Here is a 27,694-nt window from a genome sequence, read left to right on the forward strand (position 1 = left end):
TTGAATAGGTGGACTGGACTGTATTCAGGGATTCATCTTCGAATCTGGATGAGCATGCTGCAGTTGTTACCGACTTCCTTAAAACCTGTGTGGATGAGTGTGTGCCTACAAAGACTTACTGTACATTCCCAAACCAAAAGCCATGGATGAACCAGGAGGTACGTCATCTGCTGAAGGCTAGATCTGTGGCATTCAATGCTGATGACACAGGTCTGTACCAGAAAACCAGGTATGATTTGCGGCGGGCTATTTCAAGGGCTAAGCGACGATTTCGAACGAGGTTGGAGGTGACATCGGATGCTTGGCAATTCTGGCAGGGTTTGCAAGACATTACTTCCTACAAAGCAAAACCCAATAGGATAAATGGCAGTGATGCTTCACTACCAGATGAACTCAACGTCTTCTATGCCCGCTTTGAAAGGGAGAACACAACTACAGCTGTGAAGATCCCTGCTGCACCTGATGACCTTGTGATCTCTGTCTCAGAGGCCAATGTTAGGCTGTCTTTAAAGAAGTTGAACCCTCACAAGGTGGAAGGTCCCGATGGAATACCTGGTAAGGCTCTGAAAACTTGTGCCAACCAACTGGCGGGAGTATTCAAGGACATTTTCAACCACTCACTGCTATGGGAGGAAGTTCCCACTTGCTTCAAAAAGGCAACAATTTGCCTAAGAAGAATAACGTGAGCTGCCTTAATGACTATCGCCCAGTAGCACTCACATCTACAGTGATGCAATGCTTTGAGAGGTTGGTCATGACCAGACTGAACTCTTGCCTCAGCAAGGACCTGGACCCATTGCAATTTACCTATCGCCACAATAGGTCAACGGCAGATGCAATCTCAATGGCTCTTCACACAGTCTTAGACCACTTGGACAATACAAACACTTATGTCAGGATGCTGTTTGTCGACTATAGCTCAGCATTTAATACCATCATTCCCACAATCTTGATTGAGAAGTTGCAAAACCTGGGCCTCTGTACCTCCCTCTGCAATTGGATCCTCGACTTCAAACCAGAAGACCACAATCAGTGCGGATTGGTGATAATATCTCCTCTTCAGCCAGGAGTAGATGTCATCAGGTGGTTCCCAACCTTCATAGAGTGTTTCGACCCTTAACCACGACACTCTCCAGTTGGTGGGCCGGCAGTGCTGGCCAAATCACTGCCCTTCTGCTCCTGGCTTCCAGCTTCCCTCCTCTCGCCTACTCCAAATCCAACAAGAGCCTCGTTCTGCCTCTTCCCCCATCCTATGAGCTGTTTGCTTTTTGCTCCTTTCGTCCAGGCCCAGATCTGACAACATCCGCCATGCTAGTTTGGCTGGGAAACCTCTGCAGCCGATCTCCACAGGGAACAACCATGCCTGCCATCCCTTGTCTTTACACTCCTGCACTAAGGGCTGGTACTTCAAGGCCTTTCTCTCGTGGGCCTCTTCCCATCCCTCCTCCCATGGCACAGTCAGCTCAACCAGAATTATTTTCTTGTCTTCGGTTGACCGCAGTACAATGTCTGGGCGTAGTGTTGTGTGCACCACATCCCGGAACTGCAACTTCCTTCCCACATCGACCCTCATCTCCCAGGCCGTTAGCAGCAGCTTGGGCTTTGGTTGTTTGGTTATGAAAGGCCTGGCTCCCTCTTTGATGAAGGTGATGGCCTTCCTCAAATCTGTGCCAGCCGTCATCTTCTTGCATCTTTCCTGCTCTCGTGTGTCAGCAAGAGCCAGAAGCACCTTATCATGGCGCCACCTATACCGTCCTTGAGTTAGAGCTGTTTTACACCTGGACAGTATATGAGCCAGTGATCCCTTTTGACCACAGAGCTTACAGTACGGGTCCTCTCTCATCCTCCATGTGTACAGATGTAATGGTGAAGGAAGGGTGTCATACACAGATCGCAAGAGGAAGGAAATATGGAAGGGCTCCAGTCTCCATAACTCTGCCCATGAGATCTTGCGCTTGGGCAGATCCCATTTTGTCCAGGCACCCTGGAACCCTTGTTCCACTGCCTTCGACATTGCGTTTTCCCACCTCTCCTGGAAGTTCCAAGAGTCTCCCGCATATTGATAGTGGCTCCCTGACGCCCGGAAATTATGTACAATATCCTGGAAATCAATGTTTTTTGAGAGCGAGAGCGAGCATCCTGATTGGTCTCTCTTCATGCTAAGTAGACCTATCAATTTTCTCTGGAGGCGGGCTTTACGGTCAACCTCAAAAATAATGTGTGTTGCTCGCTGCACTGTTTGCAACAGTGACTTTTCTATTGCCCATGGTGGGTTAAAATGTAAAAGACATGTTGAGGTGAGTTTAACAGGTGTCATTCATTCCTTAGCATAGCTAACGTTATTTAAACTAGCTGGCTAGCTGCTAAGGAGCTACTCTATTGATGTCCTACGTGATGAGGCCAAACTCCCTGTAGACTTGCTTAAAGTTGTGATAGAATAAACATGATAATATATAAGTACATATTTTAATGTCACATTTTCTGCATATACCCAACTTGGTTTACAGATTAGGCAAAATCACTAAACAAAGTATTACATACACCCTTGGAGGTCGACCGGGCGGGGGTGGCGGGCAGGATATGGGGATGCGGGGGGGCGGGGGGGCTACCTTCCCGAAATGAGTTTTTGCAGGGTGGAATGTCTGCAGTAACAAACTTTCATCTTTCCCAATCAGATTCATAACTGAAATTAACAGCAAGCAACGAGAAGGTTGTGTAAATCAGTTGCCAAACCAGCAATGCGAAGAGAACTAACTGATGTTTTGGTTGCAACCCTGCATTAGGACTGAGTCTTCACGCTCCCAAGGTTAATAATCAGAACCGGAGAGTTTAATTGTGAAAAATATCTTAACAACATTTGTGGGAAGTTTACACCAATTCCATTCAAATTTAGAGGCTTTGAAGCATTTCTTGCAGCCCAAACCCTGCAACAGGTATAATGCATCTGAGTGGGGAGCACTAATCTTGCATTGGGTTCAATCAGACCTAAACTGATCTGGGATCCAAAAGTTAATTTCCCCATGTTGTCCAAGACTGAATTCCACCAACTTGATTCCATGTGGGATGCCAGTAGATTCGATATCTGATGATTTGACTCAGCATTTGTGAAAGTGCAGACCTGAAGAAGGGTCTCGGCCTGAAACGTCGACTATTCATTCCTTTCCATAGATGCTGCCTTGGATTTCCAGCATTTGCATACTTCCTAGTGTCTGTGCTAGACTTTCATGCTCGGTTGGGTGCCCGGCCTCTCCAGTGTGTGCTGCCCTCGAATGGTCAATTGGTGGAATGGCAAGCTAGATCGCATTCATTTGTGGACTGCCAGAAACCACACTTGTACTATTTACTGGTTTTTTTCTTTGTGTGACTGTACGTGTGCTCGCTATCTTGAATGTGCGGTGTACATTTTGCACCTTGGCCCCAGAGGAACACTGTTTCATTCGACTGTATTCATATATGGTTGAATGATAATTAAACTTGAATTTGACTTGCTTTTATTTTGAAGGATAATAGCTGATTATTCAGTTTGGAACAACAGGCATTAAAGAACAAATCCAGGTCGTAGGTTAACAGAAAGTACATGGGCAGTAATGTTAAAGAGTAACTTCTAAAGGAAACTTAAAGTCGCAGTATAAAAATTCAGCATTAATCAGCTTGATTTCTGATTGACAGTCTCAAGCAAAATTAATTGTGTACTATTCTGCCATTTTTGTACTAATTCCTTCTTTGTCTAATAGTTTAATTAACTTCAAACTTCAAATTATCAGTTAAATTACTGGGTGGCTCCTGTTGTTAGAACCGCATTCTCCAGGCATTGCAGTGTTTCGACGTTCTCATCAATCATCATGTGCCATGTCGTATGACACGAGTGATCATGGATGACTGTGCACAAGTAAGAGAAAATCTGCTGATGCTGGAAATTCAAAGCAACACACACAAAATGCTGGAGGAACTCAATGGGCCAGGCACACCATCTACGGAGAAAAGTACAGCCGACGTTTCAGGCTGAAATGCTTGTTCTTGGCAGAATTTCTACAGAAGCGGTTTGCCATTGCCTTCTTCTGGGCTGAGTCTTTACATGGCAGGTGACCAAACCCCCCCCCCCCCCCCAGCCATTATCAATACTCTTCAGAGATTGTCTGCCTGGCATCCTGGCATCGGTGGTCGCATAACCAAGACTTGTGATATGCACCAGCTGCTCATACAACTGTCCACCACCTGCTCTCATGGCTTCACGTGACGCTGATCAGGGGTGGGGGCTAAGCAGGTGATACACCTTGCCCAGGTGCTGGCCAGAAAAATGCAAGTAGTGGATTTGATGAATCAAGAACAGGGGAGGCAGACAAACCAGTTGACTTTGCTTCCCCTCATTTTGTGGACTCTGAACGGATTCTTGACCTGGGACAATCTAATCAGAGCAATTGAATGTGGACACAAGGAACTTCAGGCTGAACCTGAGACCATTCTCAGAGGAGTAGCTACTTATTAAGTAAAATGCCAGAAGCAATCTGTAATCTCGTTAGACTCTGGCTGGGTTGCCTCATTTAACTGGTCCGGACGAGTCGGAGTGTAAAGGCACAAATGGGATGGAGATCCACCAGTTGAATTGATGAGGAACACTGTCAGGGTCAGGAGCTCCAAATACGCAGGAGCGATAACCCTCCAGCAACCAGAGAGAGCAACCATCGCGGATAAGGAGGACCCCACAGACACATGGAGATCGGGACCATGAGGGACGCCTGGCCAGCATTCCCAGGTAGTACCTTTTCCCTTCACTGACTGTTCATGGAGGGTCAGGGATTCTAGCAGGGTGCATACAGGTAGATGGTTTGTGAACCCATTTGCTTTTTAATTGAAACAATAGAAGTTACTTGTCAGTAAATACAGGTTCTCCATGCCTCACTGATCATTATTACAAGGGGTGATTCTTGTAACACAAGGGTGACCTGCAGGCTAGCAGAGGGAAGGAGCATCTTACACCTACATTGGTAGAGGCATACCTCCACCCCACCATCCATCATCCTAGATTAAGTGCCTCAAAAATCTGCGGAAGTGTTTAAAATATTTAAATATAATCTCGTACAATCTCAACCAAGGCTAACAGCCAAATCAAATCCATAGCAATCATGGATTTTAATGGAGGGGAATAATTCACAGAAGATCCTGATCAAATTAAATCCTTCAACTGATAACTCACTGATCCTGATTTGTGATGTCTATAAACAGACTGCTGGATCTCAGAAATAATTCATTAGCTGTGAATTACTTGGAATCAGGGAGGATTTTGTACAATGTTTCAATGGGTCTTTATTCTTTGGAATGTAGAAGGTTGGGGGGGGGACTTGATAGAGGCATTTAAAATTATGAGAGGGATAGATAGAGTTGACGTGGCTAGGCTTTTTCCATTGAGAGTGGGGGAGATTCAAACAGGAGGACATGAGTTGAGAGTTAAAGGGCAAAAGTTTAGGGGTAACATGAGGGGGAACTTCTTTACTCAGAGAGTGGTAGCTGTGTGGAACGAGCTTCCAGCAGAAGTGGTTGAGGCAGGTTCGATGTTGTCATTTAAAGTTAAACTGGACAGCTATATGGACAGGAAAGGAATGGAGGGTTACGGGCTGAGTGCAGGTCGGTGGGACTAGGTGAGAGTAAGAGTTCGGCACGGACTAGAAGGGCCGAGATGGCCTGTTTCCATGCTGTAGTTGTTATATGGTTATATGTGACTTATCCATTCCTGCAATAAAAATATAATCCTTCAACCTGATGGTATGGGTATCGATTTCTCCTGCCATTGAACAAAATTTCTTCAGCTGTCCTCCTTCATCTATTCCCTACTCTGACTTTTCACTTCTTCTCACCTGCTGACCACCCCCACCTGGGTCCCCTCTTCCTTCCCTTTCTCCCATGGTCCACTCTTCTCTCCTATCAGATTCCTTCCTCTCCAGCTTTTGATCTTTCCCACCCACCTGGCTTCACCTATCACCTCCCAGCTCGCCTTCTTCCCCTCCCCCCACCTTTTTATTCTGGGGGGCTTCCCTTTCCTTTCCAGTCCTGAAGAAGGGTCTTTGTTGACTCTTTTCCATAGATGCTGCCTGACTTGCTGATTTCCTCTACCATTTTGTGTGTGTTACAAAAATATGATTTCCTTTAAAGGGCACAGCAAGTGCAGAATAAGCCGACGATGATTCCCAGCTTTACACTGTGGCCTGCTTTTCGGGTGATTTATTCTGCACCAAATTTCTCTATAAAACCACTCCTGATGTCGTGGGTGGCATGAGTCCTGAAGTTGATAGCATCTCTTGTGAGTGCCTTTTAAATTCACTGTACAACATCCTGTCTGATCCCGTGTCAGCCTCAATTAACAAGTTATAAATATCCAAAGTGAAAAACAGCAAGACTCCTGGAACATATGTTATCCTGATGAATATCAAACACAGGGTGTTAGAATTCAGTCAAATTATTAACCTTATTCCGGTCTATTCCCTTTCCAGTGAACATCGGAAATTGCAAAGTCAATGGTTCAATTTAATATCAAAGAGTATATACGGTATGCAGCCTGAAACTCTTACTCTTTGCAGACATCCACAAAACAGAATAAAACCCCAAAGAATGAAAGATAGAAATATCAAAGTACATTTATTATCGAAGTATGTATAAATTATACAACCTTGAGATTCGTCTCCTTACAGGCAGCCACAAGTCAAGAAACCTGAAAGAACCCAATTAGAATAAAGACCAGCACCTAATGTGCAGAGAAAGAGAGAAAAAAACACAAATCATGCAAACAGTAAAAGTCAACAACGGCATTCTGAACCAAACTGACTCTGTAGACCGGAATCCCGAAGCAGCAGCAGCAGGCCTATAGCCTTGGTCTCAGTTCATTATATAGTGGGGCAAGTCTTCACAGCTCACAGACACAAACTGCATAGCAGCAGGAGCTTGGTGCCAAGGAGACAGGAGTGAACATCATGGAAAAGCAAGTGGAATCGGCCCAGCCTTTGCTTCCATACAAGCCAGAACGATCTCCACTATACCTCTATAGACATTTGCAAGAGTCTTGTGGACGTACCAAATCTCACTATCACCAGAGGGAAATGGTTTAAGGATCTTCATGGCCTCCTTGTGAAAGGGCAACATGCCACACGCGGTGGGAATTCCTGACCCGAGACATCTCAGAATGGAGAGAGGGCAACCAGTTTGCACTAATGGAGGCATAAGGGACCACACATTAAAATTCACAGCTTTTCGCTGGGAGTGAACCACTCTCATATTGACTCTACCTCATGCCTCACTTGTGCATCCTGCGTGAGCCGCAGTAGGTGCCTCAGAATCTACCCTGAGCCCACAATGCCAATGTGGTTACAAAGAAGGCATGACAATGGCTATATTTCATTAGGAGTTTGAGGAGATTTGGTATGTCACCAAAGACACTCAAAAATTTCTACAGCTGTGCCGTCGAGAGCATTCTAACTGGCTTGGGGTTGGGGTGCTACTGCAGAGAATCGGAAAAATCTGCAGAGAGTTGTAAATTTAGTCAGCTCCTTTGCTATGAGCCTCCGTCGTATCCAGGACATCTTCAAGGAGCAATGCCTCAGAAGGTGAATATCAGACAATAAAATAAAAATGAAATTGAAATGAAATGAAAAGGCGTCATCCATTATTAAGGACCCATACCACCCAGGTCAATAGACAATAGGTGCAGGAGTAGGCCATTCGGCCCTTCGAGCCAGCACCGCCTTTCACTGTGATCATGGCTGATCATCCACAATCAGTTCCTGCCTTATCCCCATAACCTTTGATTCCGCTATCTTTAAGAGCTCTATCCATCTCTTTCTTGAAAGCATCCAGAGACTTGGCTTCCACTGCCTTCTGTTCATGACCTTTTTGCATTGTTACCATCAGGAAGGAGCCTGAAGACACACACTCAATGATTCAGGAACGGCAACTTACCCTCTGCCTTCTGATTACTGAATGGACATTGAACCCATTCTATTTTCGCACTGCTTATTTCATTTACTATTAGATATATTTATTGGTGCAAAGATATATATTTATTATGATGTATTGCATAGATAAAGATATATATTTATTATGATGTATTGCATTGCACTGCTGCCGCAAAGACGCCAAATTTCACAACATATGCCGGTGATATTAAACCTCGCTTCTGATTTGGATCCGGCGGGCAAACGCACTGCCTGCGTTGCACTGCCCAGCCTGAGGAGGGCGCCCTGTCGGTCCTCCCAGGAGCTCTGGCTGCCGGAAGTTGCCGGTGCTTGTTCCGGGGTTCAACGCGATTGGAGCAGGAGGGGGATGAAATCAATGCTGATGAGCGGAGGCTGGACCTAATCTTCCGCATCAAAAGCCGTTTGGCCTCTGACGGTGAGAAAAAAAATGGTAATGTTCCCGCAGAGTGGCACACGCAGAGGTATCGTGAGTAGGGGGCCACCCTGATCTCAGTCCCTTGCCCTCTGCTCCCTGGCTGATGGCATCCTCGCTCTTGGCAGCTGTATTTCATGTAATGTGTTGTGTCCCTTTCTGGTTTCAGGCACTGCGCGCAGGCAAAACAATCGTCCAGTGGTTTCATGCGAAGAATTAGTCAACATGATGGCAAACATTGTGATTCTGATTGCGATACTGGCCCTATCGCTGTTATTTTGGGTTGTGTCCATGACAGCAAGTACTTATTATGGTAAGTGCATTGTTCACCTGTGTGTTTAGTCACAAACCTGGAGTTTGATAACGCTGCTGTACCTGGTTTAAAAGTGCTTTCTTATTACCAACACAATATGGACAACAATAAAGTGCCCCCTTTCAATCTGAAATGCCTTTAGTACATGCAATCGAATGTGATTAAACCTGTCCATGCGTGAAGATTGTTATAGTTTCTACAGTGAAGCAGTTGCCTTTTCCTTTCACAGATAATCTCCGACCAGTATCACCCTGGAGATGGATGTTTTCTGTGATAGTTCCGCTAATTATCACTTCGCATGCACTGAAGAGGAAAAGCCTTGATCGTAGCGGAGCTATTGGAGGTGAAGTTTCACAAAATGTTTGCTAAAATAATAATCTAAAATCCGGTACATTGTCGCTGTTTCTTGACAGTATGATATTGATTTTGAATCGAAAATGCGGTCTATGGCATTAGGATATTACATTTAGTTCCGAGCTATAATTTTATTTTGAACTACAACTCTAGCAGATCCTTCCTGTCCACGGAGCTCCTGGGGAGGCCGATTTCACCCATGTGACCCTTACGTCTTTGGAAAGTGGAAGAAGTCAGCACGGTCACGGTCACGGGGAGACGGTGCGAACTCTTTATAAACAGCAACACACACAAAGAGCTGCAACAATAAGCAGGCCAGGCTGCTTTTATGGAAAAGAGTACAGTCGACGTGTCGGGCCTGAGACCCTTCAGCAGGGCTGCTGACGACTGTACTCTTTTCCATAGATGCTGCCTGTGTGTGTGTGTGTGTGTGGATTTCCAGTATCTGCAGACTTCTTCGTTTTTTTTGTGTGTAGACAGCCGCGGAATTGAACCCGTGTCGACGCCGCTTTAATAGCGTTATGCTCACCGCTACGCCACCGTGTTAACAGCAACGATCCTATCAACAAAACTAGACAGGTTCACAGAATAAGAGGAGGCAGAGGGAAAAATAAGAGGAAACATTTCAATATATTTCCTGGTTCAAATACTTTACCTAGTTTTCTCACACGATATATAGAAACAATTCGTGGGTTATCGGGGGAATTCAAGGGATCTGTTGTTGTTCGTCCTTCGTAGTCGAAGATGACCATGGCTTCAAAGTCAAATGGGAGATTGGTGTCTGTGGGTCTGGAGGTGACTGATGAGGCCAATCCGGGCCCTGAAGGTTCGCCCACATGTGGGACACATGTAGAACCAACAAAATAGCAGTTTTAAAAACTCACGGTGGAATGTTTGGTAAAACATGGCATGCTAGTCAATTGTTCAAAGTAAATTGTATTATCAGGGTACATATGTCACCATATACATCCCAGAGATTCATTTTCCTGCGGGCATACCAGCAAATCTGTAGAATAGTAACTATAACAGGATCAATAAAAGATCAAACAGTGCAAAAGACAACAAACTGCAAGTGCAAATATAAACAAGAACATTTAAGGACTCATTGTCTTATTATTAAATGAGATCATTGGTTGTGAGAACATCTCAATGGATGTGCAAGTGGGTGTAGTTATCCATTAACCTCTATGCAAGCAATAGTTCTGCTATTTGCTAAGTCTACTAACATGCATCGAGGAAATTTTGGTTACTGTTTTCTCTTTGACAATAAACCATACATTTATTGTGTTGAGTGTTGAGTGCATCGTGATGTAATGATGCAGCTCTATAAAACTCTGGTTAGGCCACACTTGGAGTACTGTGTCCAGTTCTGGTCACCTCACTATAGGAAGGATGTGGAAGCATTGGAAAGGGTACAGAGGAGATGTACCAGGATGCTGCCTGGTTTAGAAAGTATGCATTATGATCAAAGATTAAGGGAGCTAGGGCTTTACTCTTTGGAGAGAAGGAGGATGAGAGGAGACATGATAGAGGTGTACAAGATATTAAGAGGAATAGATAGAGTGGATAGCCAGTGCTTCTTCCCCAGAGCGCCACTGCTCAGTGCAAGGGGATATGACTTTAAGGTAAGGGGTGGAAAGTTCAAGGGGGATATTAGAGGAAGGTTTTTTACTCAGAGAGTGGTTGGTTCGTGGAATGCACTGCGTGAGTCAGTGGTGGAGGCAGATACACTAGTGAAGTTTAAGAGACTACTGGACAGATATATGGAGGAATTTAAGGTGGGGGAGTTATATGGAAGGCAGGGTTTGAGGATCGGCAGAACAATGTGGGCCAAAGGGCCTGTACTGTGCTGTACTATTCTATGTTCTATGAAAAAGATCCAACATTGAACACAGGTATTTTTCAATCTAATACAAGTAAGGGTAGAAGTAGACCATATGAACTCTCCTGGCCTGCTCTGCCTTTCAATAATATTTGATTTTAGCCACAGCTGCTCTTTCTTGTGTGCTCCCAGAAATGTTGACTTCTTTATAGAACAGAAGTGAATTTTATTCTTGAATGTACTCAGTGATTCAGGCTCCAAAATGTCCTCGGGCAGACGCGGACTAAGAATCATTATGGTCCTGAGGGAAGAAATTGCTCCTCATTTGTATCTTAAGAGGGCGACATATTTGGAAACTATGTCCCAGGTGTTAGCTTTCTAGAAACATCCTTTCGGCATCTATTTTGCCAACCCTCCCCCCGGCCTTAAAATCTTTTAATTCAATATTACCTTTCACATTTCAAACTCTAATCAGTGTAAAGCAACACACACCTACCTACCTACATACCCACCCACCCAGCCAAGCTTAACAGGTCAGGCCGCATCCATGGAAATGAATAAACAGTCCTGAGGAAGGGTCTCGGCCTGAAACAGCAACAGCTTGTTCATTTCGTGGAAGCTGTCTGACCTGCTGAGTTCATCCAGCACTTTGTGTGTATTGCTTTGGATTTCCGGCATCTGCAGATTTTCTCATTTCTAATTAATATAAGCTGTCCTTTGCCAGTGTTCAGCCTGCTGATTCTTCTCTGGTGCTTTTAATGCAAAGGTGTGTTTCTTTAAATAAAGAGACCAACACTGTATGTAGAAATATTTTCTAGCTTAACCAATGTTCTGTACAGTTGTAGCAATACTTGCTTTCTTTAATACTCCATTCCCCTTGCAATAGGCCAATGTTCCTTTTGTCTTCCTAATTACTCAATGTTCGTATATACAGTGCCTATGAAAAGTAATTGCCTCCCTTGGAACACACATCAAAGTTGCTGGTGAACACAGCAGGCCAGGCAGCATCTCTAGGAAGAGGTACAGTCGACGTTTCAGGCCGAGACCCTTCGTCAGGACTAACTGAAGGAAGAGTTAGTAAGAGATTTGAGTGGGAGGGGGAGGGGGAGATCCGAAATGATAGGAGAAGACAGGAGGGGGAGGGATGGAGCCAAGAGCTGGACAGGTGATTGGCAAAAGGGATATGAGGATCATGGGACAGGAAGCCCAGGGAGAAGGAAAAAGGGGAGGGGGGAAAATCCCAGAGGATGGGCAAGAGGTATAGTCAGAGGGACAGAGGAAGAAAAAGGAGAGAGAGAGAAAGAATTTGTGTATATAAATAAATAATGGATGGGGTATGAGGGGGAGGTGGGGCATTAGTCTTGGGAGGGTGCCCAGGGTTCAACCTTCCGTGCTTGGGCTCCCAATAAACACAAGCAAATAATGTTTGGAACCGAAGTCCACAAAGAGAGTCTGCCCACAGACCCTTAGCTCAGCTCAGCGCAGATTGGAGCAGGGAGCTGAACCGGCCTGTCCTTCTCCTCGGACTATGACACCCCGACTTTTTCAGTCTGGCCCGGTGCCTAAATCGTCTTCTAAATAACAGGTTCAATCACCTTGATATGCCCTGCGGTCTGGATCCTGTCAGCACGATTCGGCCTGTATCCAGCCTTTCTGATTCATCCCGGCACTTAAATCATCCAAACCATATTTCTGCCCATTCACTGAACAATGTATACATCAGATTATTTTAGCCATTCACAACTCAATTTCCCTCCTATCTATGCATCATCAGCAAATTGGGCTGCAATATTAACTCAGTTTTATTTTGATCTGTCCACATGTACTCTGACAGATTGGATATTTCTAATATTCTTTCGGTTTCAGATCGCAGTGACATCTCTGGCCATAATTTTACAGTTTGTACACAATCCCTTGTTGCTCTCACTCTCTTCCTCGGAAGTACTTTAGTTAATTATAGAGATTAAGGAGTGAGAATAAATCAGGGAAAGTGGATCTATAGGAATGGGAATTCTTTGATATGAATAAATGCACACCTGTTGAAAAGTTCCTATTTCTGTAGTTTTGATTGCATAGTTTTAATCATATGTCAAAGAATAACTTTGTATGGTTTTGTAAACAGCAGTTTCTCAGAGTTAAAGTCTTCAAGTACGATTTATTAACCATATTTGTACACGAGTCTTGGCCTTTATTTGGCACCAGCATCTTTCGCCTGTTGTTTAGGGTACATCTGAATATAAATATGTCTGTAAATTAGGATGACAAACTGAAGCTTGAAGATGTTGTACTATACTAGTTAAGGTGTCAAAAAATAAAACATAAGTACATCTTTAATATGAGGATAAAGTTGCAATCTAAACCATTTGTTATGAAGTTGCTTTACACTGCACTTCAAATTAAGCTCACTTTAATTTGTTTAAGTTTATGTCCACACTATTTTGCAGCACACTTAATTTAGTTACTTACAAAAAAAAATACAGCGTGGAATTGGCTCTTTGAGCCTCGCAGCCCAGCAATCCCCCGAATTTAACCCTAGCCTAATCACAAGACAATTTACAATGACCAATTAACCTGTTTGGACTGTGGGAGGAAACTGGAGCACCCGGAGGAAACCCATGGACATGGGGAGAACATACAGACTCCTTAAATGCAGCGGTGGGAATTGAAGCCAAATTGCCTGTACGTGTCATGCTAACCATGACACTACTGTGCTGCCTTATCATGTGTAAAAGCAAAATTCTGCAGATGCGTAATTAATAGAAGAAAATACTAGGACTTTTTAACAGATCAGGCAGAACATATTGTGTGTGTTTGTCTGAGAGCAAGAGACAAATCAGCATTTAAATTTTGGATTGATAAATTTCATTATTGAGAATGCTTATCAGCCCAATTTGTCTTTCCCTCCACTAATGCTGCATGACCTTGTATGCTTTACACCATTTTCTGTTATTGTGTACTTCACCTTTTCAATGGTTTAATTTAATATCAGAGAATGTATACAACCTGAAATTCTTATTCTCCACAGAAATTCTTGAAACAGAAAAAAATCTCCAACGAATAAATGACGGAAAATGTTAGAACCGCAAAGTCACCTCCCATGCACAAAGAGCGGCAAAAGCATCAAACCCACCTCCCCACCAGCACCACGCACGCAATAGCAAAGCCTCCATGATCTAGGGTCTATCAGCAACAATGTCCAAGGTTCAGGGTGGTGCAGCTGGTAAAGCTGCTGCCTGCCAGGTTCAGTGACACCAGGTTTAACCTTGACTTCTGATGCTGTCTGTGTGGGGTCTTTGTTTTCCCTGGAAACAGGTGAGTCGTCCTTGGATACTACCCATAGAGTCATAGCCAAAACAAAAAAAAACATGTGAAACTCACTGAATCTGGAGCATAAACAACCTGCTGAAGAAACACAGCTGGACAGGCAGCATCTGTGGAGGGAAATGGATGGCTGATGTTTTGGGCTGAGACCCTTCATCTTGACTGAAGGATAGAGGGGAGATGGTCAGTCTAAAGAGGTGAAGGGGAGCAAGAACTGGCAGGCGACAGATGGATCTAGGTGAGTAATGGGAATGGTAGAAATAGCGACAGATGCTGGGAGGTCATAAGTGGAGATGATAAAGGGCTGTAGAAGGTGTAATGTATTTGGAAAGAAAAGGCATGGAATCAAATAAGGGAGGTTATTTGGGCATATGGGAACAGTGCCACAGCCATGGAGGCCATCCTGCCCATCTATACTAAACCCACTTGCCTGTATTAATTCTATATTCCTCTGTGGCTTGTTCATTCAAATATCTGCCCATTTGCTGCTTAAATGTTGCTACTATTCCTGCCTCCACTACCTCCTCTTCCAGCTCATTCGAAATACCAACTGTTCTTAGTGTGAAAAGTTTACCCCCGAGACCTCCATTAAACCTCCTTCCTCTCATCATACCCTCTGGTTTGAAACACACCTATGGTGGAAAGCAAACACTGGACATACACTCAGTGGCTGCCTTGGTAGGTACCTCCTGGATCTAAGAAAGTGGCCACTGAGTGTATGTTCATGGTCTTCTGCGGCTGTAGCCCATCCAAAGCAAGGTTCAACATTTTGTGCATTTAGAGATGCTCTTCTGCACACAGCTGTTGTAACATGGTTATCTGTGTTATTGTCGCCTTCCTGTCAGCTTAAAACAGTCTGGCCATTCTCTTCTGACCTCTCTCATTAACAAAGTAGTTTCACCCGCAGAAATGCCACTCGCTGGATGTTTTTTGCTCTTCACACTATTCTCTGTAGAGACTGTTATGCATCAAAATCCCAGGAAATCTACAATTTCTGAGAGACTGAAACCACTCCGTCTGGCTCCACACAACTGAAAATAATGTCCCGAATGGAATTTAGTGCCCTAGCTGTTGAAGGTAAACATGCCACGTGCTCTCTTCACCACCATTTACCACTATTGCTGCTTTCAGTGTTCCTTTTTCAGATTTCCTTGCACATCCCAAAGCTGGGCAGGTTGGGAGGTTAATTGGCCCTTGTAAATTGTCCAAGTGTGTAGTGACTGCGAGAAATGGGGGAATTGATTGGAATGTTTAGAAAATAAAAAAGGCCTTGTGTAGGATTAATATTAAATAGGTGGTTCTTGCTGACAGCGTGGGCTGTATGACTATCGTTATTATGGCTTTAGTGTATCATTCTGTGATCTTTCCAGCTGATTAGTAAATTTGTTATGTGCCATGTCGTATGATGTGGACGATCATAATCTTTCCATGACCATGATTGTTCTTGGCAAATTTTTCTACAGCAGTGGTTTGCCATTGCCTTCTGGGCAGAGTCTTTACAAGATGGGTGATCCCAGCCATAAACAATACTCTCCAGAGACTGTCTGGCTGGCATAACCAGGACTCGTGATATGCGCCAGATGCTCATACAACCATCCACCACCTGCTTCCATGGCTTCATGTGACCCTGATCAGGGGGGCTAAGCAGATGCTACACCTGACCCAAGGGTGACCAGCAGGCTAGTGGAGAGAAGGAGTGCCTGACGCCTCCTTTGGTAAGGGTGCATCTCCGCCTCACCATCCCATTAGCAAATTGACTTCTGCAGTTTGACATGATGCTCACTTTAAAAGTTAATGGCTTTGAAGCAGTTTAAGCTATCCTGAAATTGTAAGAGTTACAACATTAATAGGTCCATCTGTATATCAATGTCCTATTTTTCTTACAGTGTCTCCTATGATCTGACTAATGCCTGAGGAAATGAATGATAAGTTTCTGCTGCCTCATCTGAGAAATTGAAGACTGAGGCAGTTGCATAAAGTGGAACAAAATGTCCTTTTATTTTGTATGTCGAATTGTTTTTGCTCCGTTATTTTATAGACTTGCCCTACTTCATTAATGCTGCTTCTTTTCAATAACTTAAGTGTGTTGGAAAAGTAGTTCCTAATAGTTCATTCTTTCAAGTTCAAGTTCATTGTCTTTTAACTATTTACATGCATGCCCCCAAACGAGACAATGTTTCTCCAGACCAGGGTGTGCAGCACAGTAGTACACATCACACACATATAACACACAATTACTTAGGAAAGTAAGAATTAAATTTACAAATGTATTATGCATAGATAATATAAAGTGCATAAATTAAATACTGTAGGGTACAGTACAAATTATCTGGTGACACTTTTGATATTAATCTTAAATATGACTTCAAAAAATTCAGTAACCTATGACAATTTTTCTTTGCTATTTCCCCAGAGCAATGATTACAGCACATTTTCTTTAAACTTTCAAAATAAATGTATCTGGTGAGGCGGGGGGTCTCACACTGCAAATTCTGTCCAAGTCCTTTCAATACTAGGTAACTGACAATGCAGGTCTATTCTTGCAATGTACATCTGTGAAAATCAAATTTTCTGGAGGCAGAGGCAGTGAGGTAAAAGGATACAGGGAGATGTCACATATCTGTTTAGATGTTTCATATGACTGTATTTGACAGTGGTGTATTGTATGTCATTTAGGGAGAAAGAAAATTGAAATTGACATTTTCAGAAGAGCAGTTCGTTTGCAGTGATGGTGCATCAATGGATCCTAACAGGATTTCTGTTTTCCAGTGTTACCTTGTTTTTAGCTCTAACCTTTCTTGGTAATTATGGACCTGTCAAGCTTCGTCACGGAGATTTACTGCAGCACTCCCTTGAAGAACATAAACTTCTCAGCATGGGAATAATACTGTTTCTTTAAACATTTTGTTGCAGCTTTGATTGTCGGAATCATCCTTACGGTTGCCAACTTCAGTTTCTTCTCTGCACTGCTAACATTTTTCGTTACCTCATCTAAACTCACAAAATGGAAGGCTGAGGCAAAGAAGCGTTTGGATGCAGAATATAAAGAAGGTAATGCACCTAAATCGTAATGTTACTTTCAAAATGTGGCGATGAAAAGACATAAAGCAAAAACCTTTCAAACCTGAGATACTGTCTGTAACACTTTGAGTTAAGAAAATGAAGAGTTCATGGCCAGTAATATTAACAACCACCCACAGAATGCCAGCATGACTGACTGCATACTTCCAAAGTCTTCCATATCAAATTGCCAGCATCTGCAGAACTTCTCTGTCCATGTTGGGAATAAATTATCTTAAACTCTTCTTAAACATACACATTTCACTTTCTTCCATAATTACAGCTATTTGTAGAAATTGCTAGACCAGTGTTGTTAAATCAGTGAAATGATAAAAATACAGGTCTGGCAAATAATAGAAAATGAAATGTGTGATCATTTTTACCTGGTCTCCCTTTCATCAGTGGAAAAAGTCAGCAGTCTCCTCATTAGCCATTTCGGAACAGACCAAACTGTAGTGGAACTAGGACATTTACCTCAATGACTGTCAAAGAAGATGATTGCACCCAACTACATTCTTGGGTTAAATCTTCATCATTCACAACTTGCTTAATTTTTTTATAAAGATGAGAAAATCTGAAGATTTTGGAAATCTAAAGCAACACACACAAAATGCTAGAGGAACTCAGCAGGTCAGGCAGCTTCTATGGAAAGGAGTAAACAGTGGACGTTTTGGGCTGAGACCCTTCATCAGGACTGAGAGAGAAGTGGGGGAGATGCCTGAATAAAAAGGTGGGTGGGGTGAGGAGAAAGAGGCTAGTTGGAAGGCGATAGGTGAAGCCAGGTGGGTGGGAAAAAGGCTGGAGAGAATGTGTGAGTGAGAGAGAGAGATAAACTATATCAATGATGATTCAGGAGAGATCTCAGTGCTCTTAGCACATAGAGTAGTATTGCACAGGAACAGGCCCTCTGGCCCACAATGTTATGCAAACTAATTAAATTGGTAATCAAATGCTGAACTAAACTTAACCCTTCTGCCCACAAAATGTCCATACCCTTCCATCTCTTGCACATTTATGTGCCTGCCTACAAGACTTTTGAATGCCCTTATGGTGGGGCATTCAAATGCCCCTACCACCACACCACACATCTCCTTTGAACTTGCACCATCTCACCTTAAAGCGTTAAGACCATACAACATCGGAGCAGAATTAGGCCATTCAAGTCCACTCTGCCATTTCATCACGGCCGATCCAGGTCCCATTCAACCCCATACACCTGCCCTCTCACCATATCCCTTGATGCCCTGACCAATCAGGATTCTATCAACTTCCGCTCTCTGGTATTAGACATTTGAAACCTGGGGAAAAGATACTGGCTGTCTTCTCAGTCTATGCTTCACTCTTATAAACTTTTATCAGGTCTCCCCTCGGCCTTAGCCGCTGCAGAGAAAACAGCACGAGTTTGTGTAGCCTCTCCACAGAGGACATGCCCTCTAATCCAGGCAACATCCTGATCAATCACTTCTGCACCCTTTTCAAAATCTCAACATCCTTCCCATAACGGGGCAACCAGAACCGAACACAATACTCCAGATGAGCTTTATGAAGCTGCAACATAACTTCTCAGCTCTCGAACTCAGTACCTCGACTATTAAAGCCAAGTGTGCCATGATCCTTCTTTAGCACCCTATCTACCTTGGTAGCCATTATCCGAGAGCTACAAACTTGGACCCCAAGATCCTTTTGCTCATCGATACTTTTAGGGTCTTGCCATTATCAGTGAACCGCCCCTTTACATTTGATCTCTTAAAGGAAACACTTTGTATTTGGCCAGGTGAAACTCTCCCTGCCATTTCCCTGCCCACATATGCAATTAATCTTACCTTGCTGTATCCTTTTCCAGTCTGCTATTGCTGTCCACAACACTTGTATAACTAAATTGCTTGTGTATCTTGCATAACTGTGTGCACATGGCCAAGCGGTTAAGGCATTGGACTAGCAACCTGGAGATCGTGAGTTCGAGCCCCAGCAGAGGGAACGTGTTGTGTCCTTGAGCAAGGCACTTAATCACACATTGCTCTGCAACGACACTGGTGCCAAGCTGTATGGGTCCTAATGCCCTTCCCTTGGACAACATCAGTCTCGTGGAGAGGGGAGACTTGCAGCATGGGCAACTGCCTGTCTTCCATACCACCTTGCCCTGGCCTGCGCCCTGGAGAGTGAAGACTTTCCAGGCGCAGATCCATGGTCTCGCAAGACTAACAGATGCCTTTTTTTTTTATCTTGCGTAACTGATTTTGTGCATTTTGTTTACAGGTGGCCAGAGGAATTGGCTACAAGTATTCTGCAATGGAGGTATTCCTACAGAAATTGCATTGCTTTATATGATTGAAAATGGGCCAGGAGAAATTGCAATTAATTTTACAAAGCAATACACTGCCTCTTGGATGTGTCTGTCCCTCCTGGGTGCTCTGGCTTGCAGCTCAGGGGATACATGGGCATCAGAGATAGGAAGTGTTATAAGTAAAAAGCAACCAAGGCTGATAACCACCTGGGAAAAGGTACCCATTGGTAAGAATATACAATTGCTTTCCATAATGGTCGGGTCAAGATTGTTCCTGAGTAAATAAACCAAATATTTGAAAGAATATAAATTTGTGAAAGCCGAAAGAAAGAAAAAAATGATCCGTAGTGCCCTACCTGAACTGTAATTTTTGCAGAAATACAGACTCTGCAATATTAGGCCTTTTATCACAATATTTTGACATGAGCAATCAGTGCCTCATATAGGCAATTCCTTCTAACTAACCCAGTCACTTTTGACCTCTGTCTCATGTACATGGGCCCCTCCTCAGTTTTCCTCCTGCATACAGCAGCACCTCGTCCTCCTGTACATGCAGGTGTACTTTCTCACTCTTCAAGTATGCAGTCACACCCATCGTGCCCTTTTTTGAGCATAACCTTATCATGTAATCTCCTGTTGTCAACTCACCCCTTCCTAGCTAACCACTGGTAATCGCAACCTTCACCTCACCCACAGAGAACATGCAAGCACCCCTTTCCAAACAACACCCGCCAGTTAGGTCCCCCAACCCTGTGAGTGAGCCACTTCTGGAACCCACCTCCGAGTGCCCACCCTTTCCCAGGGCCGGGGAGGTTCTGCTGCTTCTGAGAACATACGTTTGCGTGGCTCCCTTCCCCTTGCCAGGCCCACTACCTTCCCACATACTAGTTCCCTGTCGTGACCCATGTCTGCATGTGTGAGCCCTAGCACCTCCAAACCTGCAATATGCACCCTTTCCCTTATTCTGCCAAATGCCACCCGACGCATCCTTTCCCCTCTGGCTATACCTGCCTGCCCACCCATGTAGTCCTTCTGAGACAGCGCGCCTGCCCCTGTCACTTGCCAGTCTTCTGTCCCCATATACCTGCCTCTCCTTATAACACACACAAAATGCTGGAGGAAGTCTGCAGGCCAGGCACCATTTATGGAAAAAAGTGAACAGTTGATATTTCAAGCTGAGGCCCTTCATCAGACTCGCTCTACACCTGTGGTATTCCTTCCTGGAACTAACGTGAGCGGCAGACTCCTACCCATCTGTCTCCAGATCACATGCCGTCCTGGGACAGCCACCAACATGTTCTCAGCCTTTCCTGCCTCTACTTACACACCCTAAACAAGTGGCAGCCCATCCCTTCCCAGCAACCTGCCCACACACCACCAGTACAAGAACCTACTTGCCCGTCCCCTTTCAAGACCGCGCTTCTGATGTCCTTGCCCGCCCCCTTCTCCGATCCCGTGTCTGCGTGCCACTCATCCAGTACCCCCATCTACATTTACACCAGTTACAAGGCCCCATTTCTTACTCCCCTACTTTCATATTGCACCCTCACTCTGACTTGCTCAATTTTACCGGTGTTTTCAGTTTTATTTCATATAGTTGTGTAAGATTTCATTCAAAATTAACAGTCTCAAAATGCTGGAGGAATTCAACACTCTATGCATGCAACAACCGGTTTCCTGTCAGCCCTCCATTAAAAGCCACCAGTTAACAGGAAGGAAATGGAGCAGCAGTATAAAAGGCAAACAGATTAAAAATTAAAGTATTAACAATGTGGGATTTCAATTATCCCATCTATGAGAATCAATGGGGCAGCGAAATTTTAATGTAAATTTTTTTAAAAAATCATACACTGTGCTCAGTTTCATTCAAAATTAACACACACAAAATATCGGAGGAACTCAGCAGACCAGGCAGCATCTGTGGAAATTAATAATAAATAAATATTTCAGGCCAAGAATCCTGAAAAAGGGTCTCGGCCAGAAATGGCGACTTTTTTTTCTATCGATGCTGCTGAGTTCCTCCTCCAGCATTTTGTGTGTGGTGCTCTGGATTTCCAGCATCTGCAGACTTCCTCGTGGTTCTGTTGAATATTATATTGGATATGAGTTCATTTTTGGATGTTAGTGATACAAAAAATTTAAAAAGCACATCCCGATTTTAATATATTTACACTATTTTCTCTAAATATAAGCCTCTTTTGATATCCAATTATTTTGCTTAATGTGCATTACAAAATAGGTTTGTAAGACGAATCAATTATACAGCCTTATTTCACAAGCACAAGAAGTCCTTCATGAATTTGAAACAGTCAAGAATTGTGGATTTGTAAAAATTTCAGTAAAGGATATTCAGTGTGTTGTGTCATGGACAGATATGATAGTTTATCAACTGTAGTGATTTTTCCCCCCTCAACTTGAATTTTACTGTTTACTTACTTTAATAATTGTCCAACTTTTATTTGTTTTATAAAATATACCTCCTTCATTGCTTTGAAAATAAACTATAAGTTTTACCACACTTTACATCATTTTTTTCTAGTTGTAATTTGGTAGGCTTCTAGTTGGAATTATCTGTAAGAATATGACCTAAAGAATGGAGACAAAGCTGAAATCTGGAATGATAATGCCTTGAGCCTGTTCATCCACTCAGCAAGTTGATAATTGCTGCTTGTCATGTGATCAGGTGTATCAATTTCAATCTGGAACAGAATGACTCAACATTTCTTACTCAGCGACTGTCTGGAATAGAGAAAATCCAGTTGCCACAGCACACCCTACCAAGTTAATTTCAGTTATTTCACAATATTTATATGTAAGTAAAATTGCTAATGTTAATGTCCAAGGAAAGGAAATGAAAAATTCTTAGTTTCTTAAAAATACTTAATAAAATTAGTTACTCTCTTTCAGGTACTAATGGAGGAGTGACTCTTGTGGGTCTTGTCGCAAGTTTGCTTGGTGGAACTGTTGTTGGATTGGCCTATCTGCTAACCCAGTTGATGTTTGTGGACGATCTGGATAGCTCACCACCCCAGTGGCCAGTTGTTTTGTATGGTGCTGTGGCAGGTTTCTTCGGTTCCATTTTGGATTCCTGTCTAGGTGCTACAATGCAGTATTCAGGTTTGTGCTTGAATTCTGAAATAATTAAACGTCATTTTATTTCTTCCCCCCCCCCCACCCTCATGGGGAAAATGGAGAAATCATTCTTGTGTGCAACGTGCCTACTGCCCGTTATGCCACTGGTGTTAGGACGGTGATGAAGGTCCTCCATCTCTGGCGATGTTTCTTCGTCTTGGCAGTAGCTTCCTCTCGGTTTTCAGTACTGTCAGTCACGCAAGTCCCAGATGGAGACTCAGAAATGCAGTTACATAGAACATAGAATAGTATAGCACAGTACTCAGTACACTCAGATGCAGAAACATTCTTCATGGCTGTTTCCATAACAGTTTTGTTTACCAGTCAGGGTTGTTCACCTTGAGCTGAACCCCCGAACCTGGGGGTCCAGTGAACCTCTCGTGTGCAAAGGCAGATTAACAAGAGTTTAGAGTTGATTGATAAATGATGCTATTGATAAAGTGGAAGCTCAATTCCTTAGTGACGGCACTATTCACTATTTGGGAGAAATTTACACCAATTAACTTGTCTTTTACCATTGCATGCACATTAATAAACTGTAGCTGTGGGACAAGGAATCATTCTATTGAGACTGATGAAACCTTCCAACCAGTGCTGTGAATTCATAGCACACCTACATCAATACATTAATCTTCTTCTTGGGCCCCGTCCCTAGCTCCCAGTGGAGCATAGGCCATCGATAGCCTTCTGTCTCCATCATCCAAAGTAGATGGTATAGTTGGAGTTTATCAATGTTTCTGTAATTCATTGCATCCACTCACTGTACAAGGGATTGGCCTCTACAGCTTCACCAGAGCCCTGTTGGCTGGCCTTATCCATTTCCACCTCTCACAACAGGGATGTGGCATTGGACTTTGAGAGGCTTAAATGCAGTCAGATCTGCCACAAATTCATAGTTAAATTTTCAAATTGTTGAAATTTAATGTATATATTTTGATACTTTGATAGAAGTAAAGGTTAAATACTAAATAGAAACACAGCTTATTTATCATCATCATAGCTTGGCGCACCAGGCAGCTTATTTGTAATAGTCACTGGTTAGAAAACTAGAGCAGGAGTGTTTGCTTTGTACATGGTTGCATTACAACCTATTAATAATTGCAATTCTTGTCAACTTGCAGGTTTTGATGAAGATAATGGAATGGTTGTTCATCACATCACTCCAAATGGAAGGCATATATCAGGAAAACCTATCCTGGATAACAATGCAGTGAACCTCTTCTCTGCCATCATTATTGCTTTGTTGTTGCCAGGAATAACCTGGCCTTTCTGGCCAAGGCAACAAACAATTTAGAAAAGTAGACTTTGAGCATCTATTCATATGTAACAGTACAGGCAAACCAAAATAGAAGCGAAGATTCAAATGAACTTTCACTGATAGATTTCCAAGTGTTCAACTTTGTTGAATTAAATTCTTGGGACTTTAACTTGAAGGTTTAGTTATTGCAGGTTTGGACAAATTACTTGTGATTTCTCCATTCAAGAATTTTATATGCATCACTTCCCAGTGAATTATGATCATTAGCTCCCTATCTATGACCTTATAGAGGTTTAAAATAGGGTTGGATGGTTAGTCTATTTGCAGGGTATGAAGGTCTGAAAACTGGAGGGCGGAGGTTGAGGATGAGAGGGGAGAAATTTAATGGAGGTCTGTGCGGCAAGTTCTTCGCACAGAAGGCATGAAGATATAAAACAAGCTGCCAATCGAGATGGCAGAACAGATACATTTACAATGTTCAGAAGGTATTTGGAATGGTACTGGGATATGAAAAGAGTAGAGGGATATGGGTAAATGAGATTTATTGAGATGGATGTCATGGTTGGCATGGATAAGTAAGACCAAAGGGTCCATTTCTTTGCTGTACAGTCTATAACTTATTGGACTCTTTTTATTATTTGCAATGGATCATTCTAGAAGATGTGCAGATGGGTCAGCAGGTTCTTTGATCACATGGGTGTAATTGGACAGCATCAGCTTGTTGGCTGGAAGGGCCTGTTACCATGCTGAATCTCTAAATAAATAAGATCACTGAATTTCCACGAATTACAAAAGCATGGACACCACTAAGGTCCTTTGGTAGAAGAATTGACACGTATTAACGTGGGTGGCCTCCTGTTTCTAACTCAATTAAGGAAGCTTTAAGTATGCTTTGGTAAAGGCAGTGGGAGAGAGGTGCCTTATTGAGATTATCTTTCCAGTTTAATAATCTTTGTCACTTGAAGGAGCTCCGAAATCCCACATGCCCAACTTGTACGTATCATAAATTGCCACTGCTCCTTTGCTTTTGGAACCAAGCTGGTGTCTGAAGCCAGGGAGACATGGACATTTTTTTTTTGTGTTTTACACCTGTCATCAACAGAGTAATTAAGTCCCATCCTAATTAGGAAATTGGTATATGGACCTGTTTCCTGGGAAGCTGCAGGCAGAAGTTCCCTTCACACACAGAGGGCCTAGAGGAATGCACAATGGTCATCAACACTGCTGGTGACAGGCCTCATGGGTACATGGATCTTCAGTCTGCTTGTCAATGGAGAATGAGGAATGAGTATGCATTTTGTAACATGTATATTAATCCTTCAGAAAATGCATTTGTTAAAGCAAAAATATTTGCATTTTGTAACCATTTAATTTTATCATATTATTTTGTTTTGACAGAATATTTTGGTCAATGTAGCCCATTCTGTTAACTTCCTTACATTGATTCGGAAAGTAATTAAATTGCATATCCCAATGCAAATATATCTAATCTTTTTACAAAGAGTCTGTTCAACTAGCCTTGCCATTACTTATTTCAGATTCTAATACTCTGTCACTAAAACAAATGCCATCTGAACTTCATTAATTTGTGCTGTGTCATCTGGTGCATGAATATAGTGCTTAATCAAGGATTTTCATAGATAGAAAGTCCTCACTACTGAGTCAATTTACATAAATTGTATGTTTTAGTGACAATATTTAAATATTAATTTATTTTAAGCATAACTTTATAGGTTCCACCCATATCCCAAATGTGTGATTTGAGGTCATTTGTTCCTTGAGTAGCTGGCTTCCAAAAGAACCAGCAGAAGTTGGTGAACACGGGCGAAATGAACAAAGTAATGAGATGGACAGCAATACTCTGAAAATTGGCATAGATTTGAATGGGTGATTGACTTCAGGTCATGAGAAAATATGACTATGATGGATACAAAAATTGTGTAACAGATATAAATTAAATATTTTATTTGTAGTCAAGTCCACAATTCTGTGAAAATATCAGGGGCCACAAAGTATTATTTAATATTTTTGTACAAGTTGACTTCATATGAATCACAAATGATGCTTGTGAAATTTGCAGTGTGTTAACATTTAAATGCTAACATCACCACTGGTGGATTAATCCTAAATGTTAATTAAAATAGAAATCAGTATCAGATTTATTGTTACTGACAGCAGTACAGTATGATACATAAAAAATTACTGTTAAAAATAAATAAGTCATCATCATCATTATGTGCTGTGTGGTATGACGTAGACAATCAGGGCCTTTTGACCATGATTATGCTTGGCAAATTTTTCTACAGAAGTGGTTTGCTATTGCCTACTTCTGGGCAGTGTCTTTGCAAGATGGGTGACCCCAACTATTATCAATATAATCAAAGATTGTCAGCTTGGCATCAGTGGTCACATAACCAGGACTGGTGATGTGCCCCAGCTGCTGATACAAGCATTCACCCACCTTTGGTGACATAATAAAATCTCAAATCCTGAATAAAGTAGAGCCACAGTCATGCCTTCTTTGTGCTTGCATCGCTGCTTTGGGTCTGAGATATAGCCTCTGAAATGTTGACACTCAAGAATTTGAAGCTGCTCACTCCTTCCACTGCTGACCCCTCAATGAGGACTGGTGTGTGTTCCCACAATATCCCCTTTTTGACCTCCACAATATCCCCTTTTTGACCTCCACAATTAACTCCTTACTCTTGCTAATGTTGAGTACAAGGTTGTCATTATGATACCAATCACACTCCTGTATGCCTCCTTGTTGCCATCTGAGATTCTGCCAATGACAGCGGTGTCACCTGTAAATTCACAGATGGTGTTTGAGCTGTTTCTAGCCACACAGTCATGAGAGTTGAGAGAGTAGAGCAGTGGGCTAAGCATATATCTTTGAGGTGTGCCTGTGTTAACTGTCAGTAACGGTGAATGTTTTTACCAATCTGCATCTACTGTGATCTCCAATAAAGAAGTCGAGGATCCAGTTGCAGAGACCCAGGATTTGAAGCTTGTTGATTTGTACCGAGGGGATATGGCAGCATATACTACACTGAGATTTTTTTTGCAGGCATTCACAGTAAAACAAAGAAATACAATAAAACCCACACACAAAGACTGATAAACAACCAATGTGCAAATAGAAAATAGAAACATATATTTAACAATAAATAAATAATACTGAGAACGTGAATTGTAGAATCCTTGAAAATGAATCAATAGATTGTGGGATCAATTCATTGTTGAGGTGAGTGAAGTTATCCACACTGGTTCAGGAGCCTGATGGACGAAGAGTGAAAACTGTTCCAGAATTGCTGTCTTACTGTTGTCTGGGTGCTCCAAAGCCAAATGGAGAGCCAGTAAGATTTTGGATCCACCTGTTGTGATGAACAAATTGCAGTGGGTTCAGGCAGCAGTGAGTTCTCGCCATGACTAACCTCTCCAAGCACTCATCGCACCAGATGTGACTGTGATCAGGCGATAGCGATTGAGGCCGCTCACCTGGCTCTGTGGCACCGGTATGATTACTGCCCTTCAGAAGCAGGTAGGATCCTCCAAGTGCAAGCTTAAAGATGTCTTTGAACACTCCAACCAGTTTGGAGATTTTCAGTACCCTGTCAGCCCCTTGTGAGGGTTCACCTTCTTCAAGGATATTTTGACATCTATCTCTGAGACAGAGATCACACGTTGCCAGATGCATTATTCAGGCATAATGTTATTCTCCCACTCAAAATGTGCATAACAGGCATTGAAAAGCCTCCTTGCCAATTAGACTGTCAG

General features: G+C 42.8%; 1 protein-coding gene across 3 annotated transcripts; it reads left to right on the top strand.

Annotated features, from left to right (window-relative positions):
* The first annotated feature begins 8,258 nt into the window (after nucleotides 1-8,258).
* tmem19 (transmembrane protein 19) lies at nucleotides 8,259-26,968 on the top strand. 3 transcript variants are annotated; one of them, XM_072267475.1, is made up of 7 exons: nucleotides 8,259-8,391; nucleotides 8,543-8,686; nucleotides 8,916-9,029; nucleotides 17,097-17,234; nucleotides 19,500-19,754; nucleotides 22,435-22,644; nucleotides 23,781-26,967. In XM_072267475.1, the coding sequence occupies exons 2-7, from the start codon at nucleotides 8,599-8,601 to the stop codon at nucleotides 23,951-23,953; spliced, it is 978 nt and encodes a 325-aa protein (XP_072123576.1). In that variant the 5' UTR covers nucleotides 8,259-8,391; nucleotides 8,543-8,598; the 3' UTR covers nucleotides 23,954-26,967. The 3 variants fall into 3 exon arrangements, with proteins under 3 accessions (XP_072123576.1, XP_072123575.1, XP_072123573.1); XM_072267474.1 differs by having other exon boundaries at nucleotides 8,292-8,376; XM_072267472.1 differs by having other exon boundaries at nucleotides 8,389-8,422; nucleotides 23,781-26,968.
* The last annotated feature ends 726 nt before the right edge of the window (nucleotides 26,969-27,694 follow it).

This window comes from Mobula birostris, chromosome 9, assembly GCF_030028105.1.
Source record: "Mobula birostris isolate sMobBir1 chromosome 9, sMobBir1.hap1, whole genome shotgun sequence".
Lineage (NCBI taxonomy): Eukaryota > Metazoa > Chordata > Chondrichthyes > Myliobatiformes > Myliobatidae > Mobula > Mobula birostris.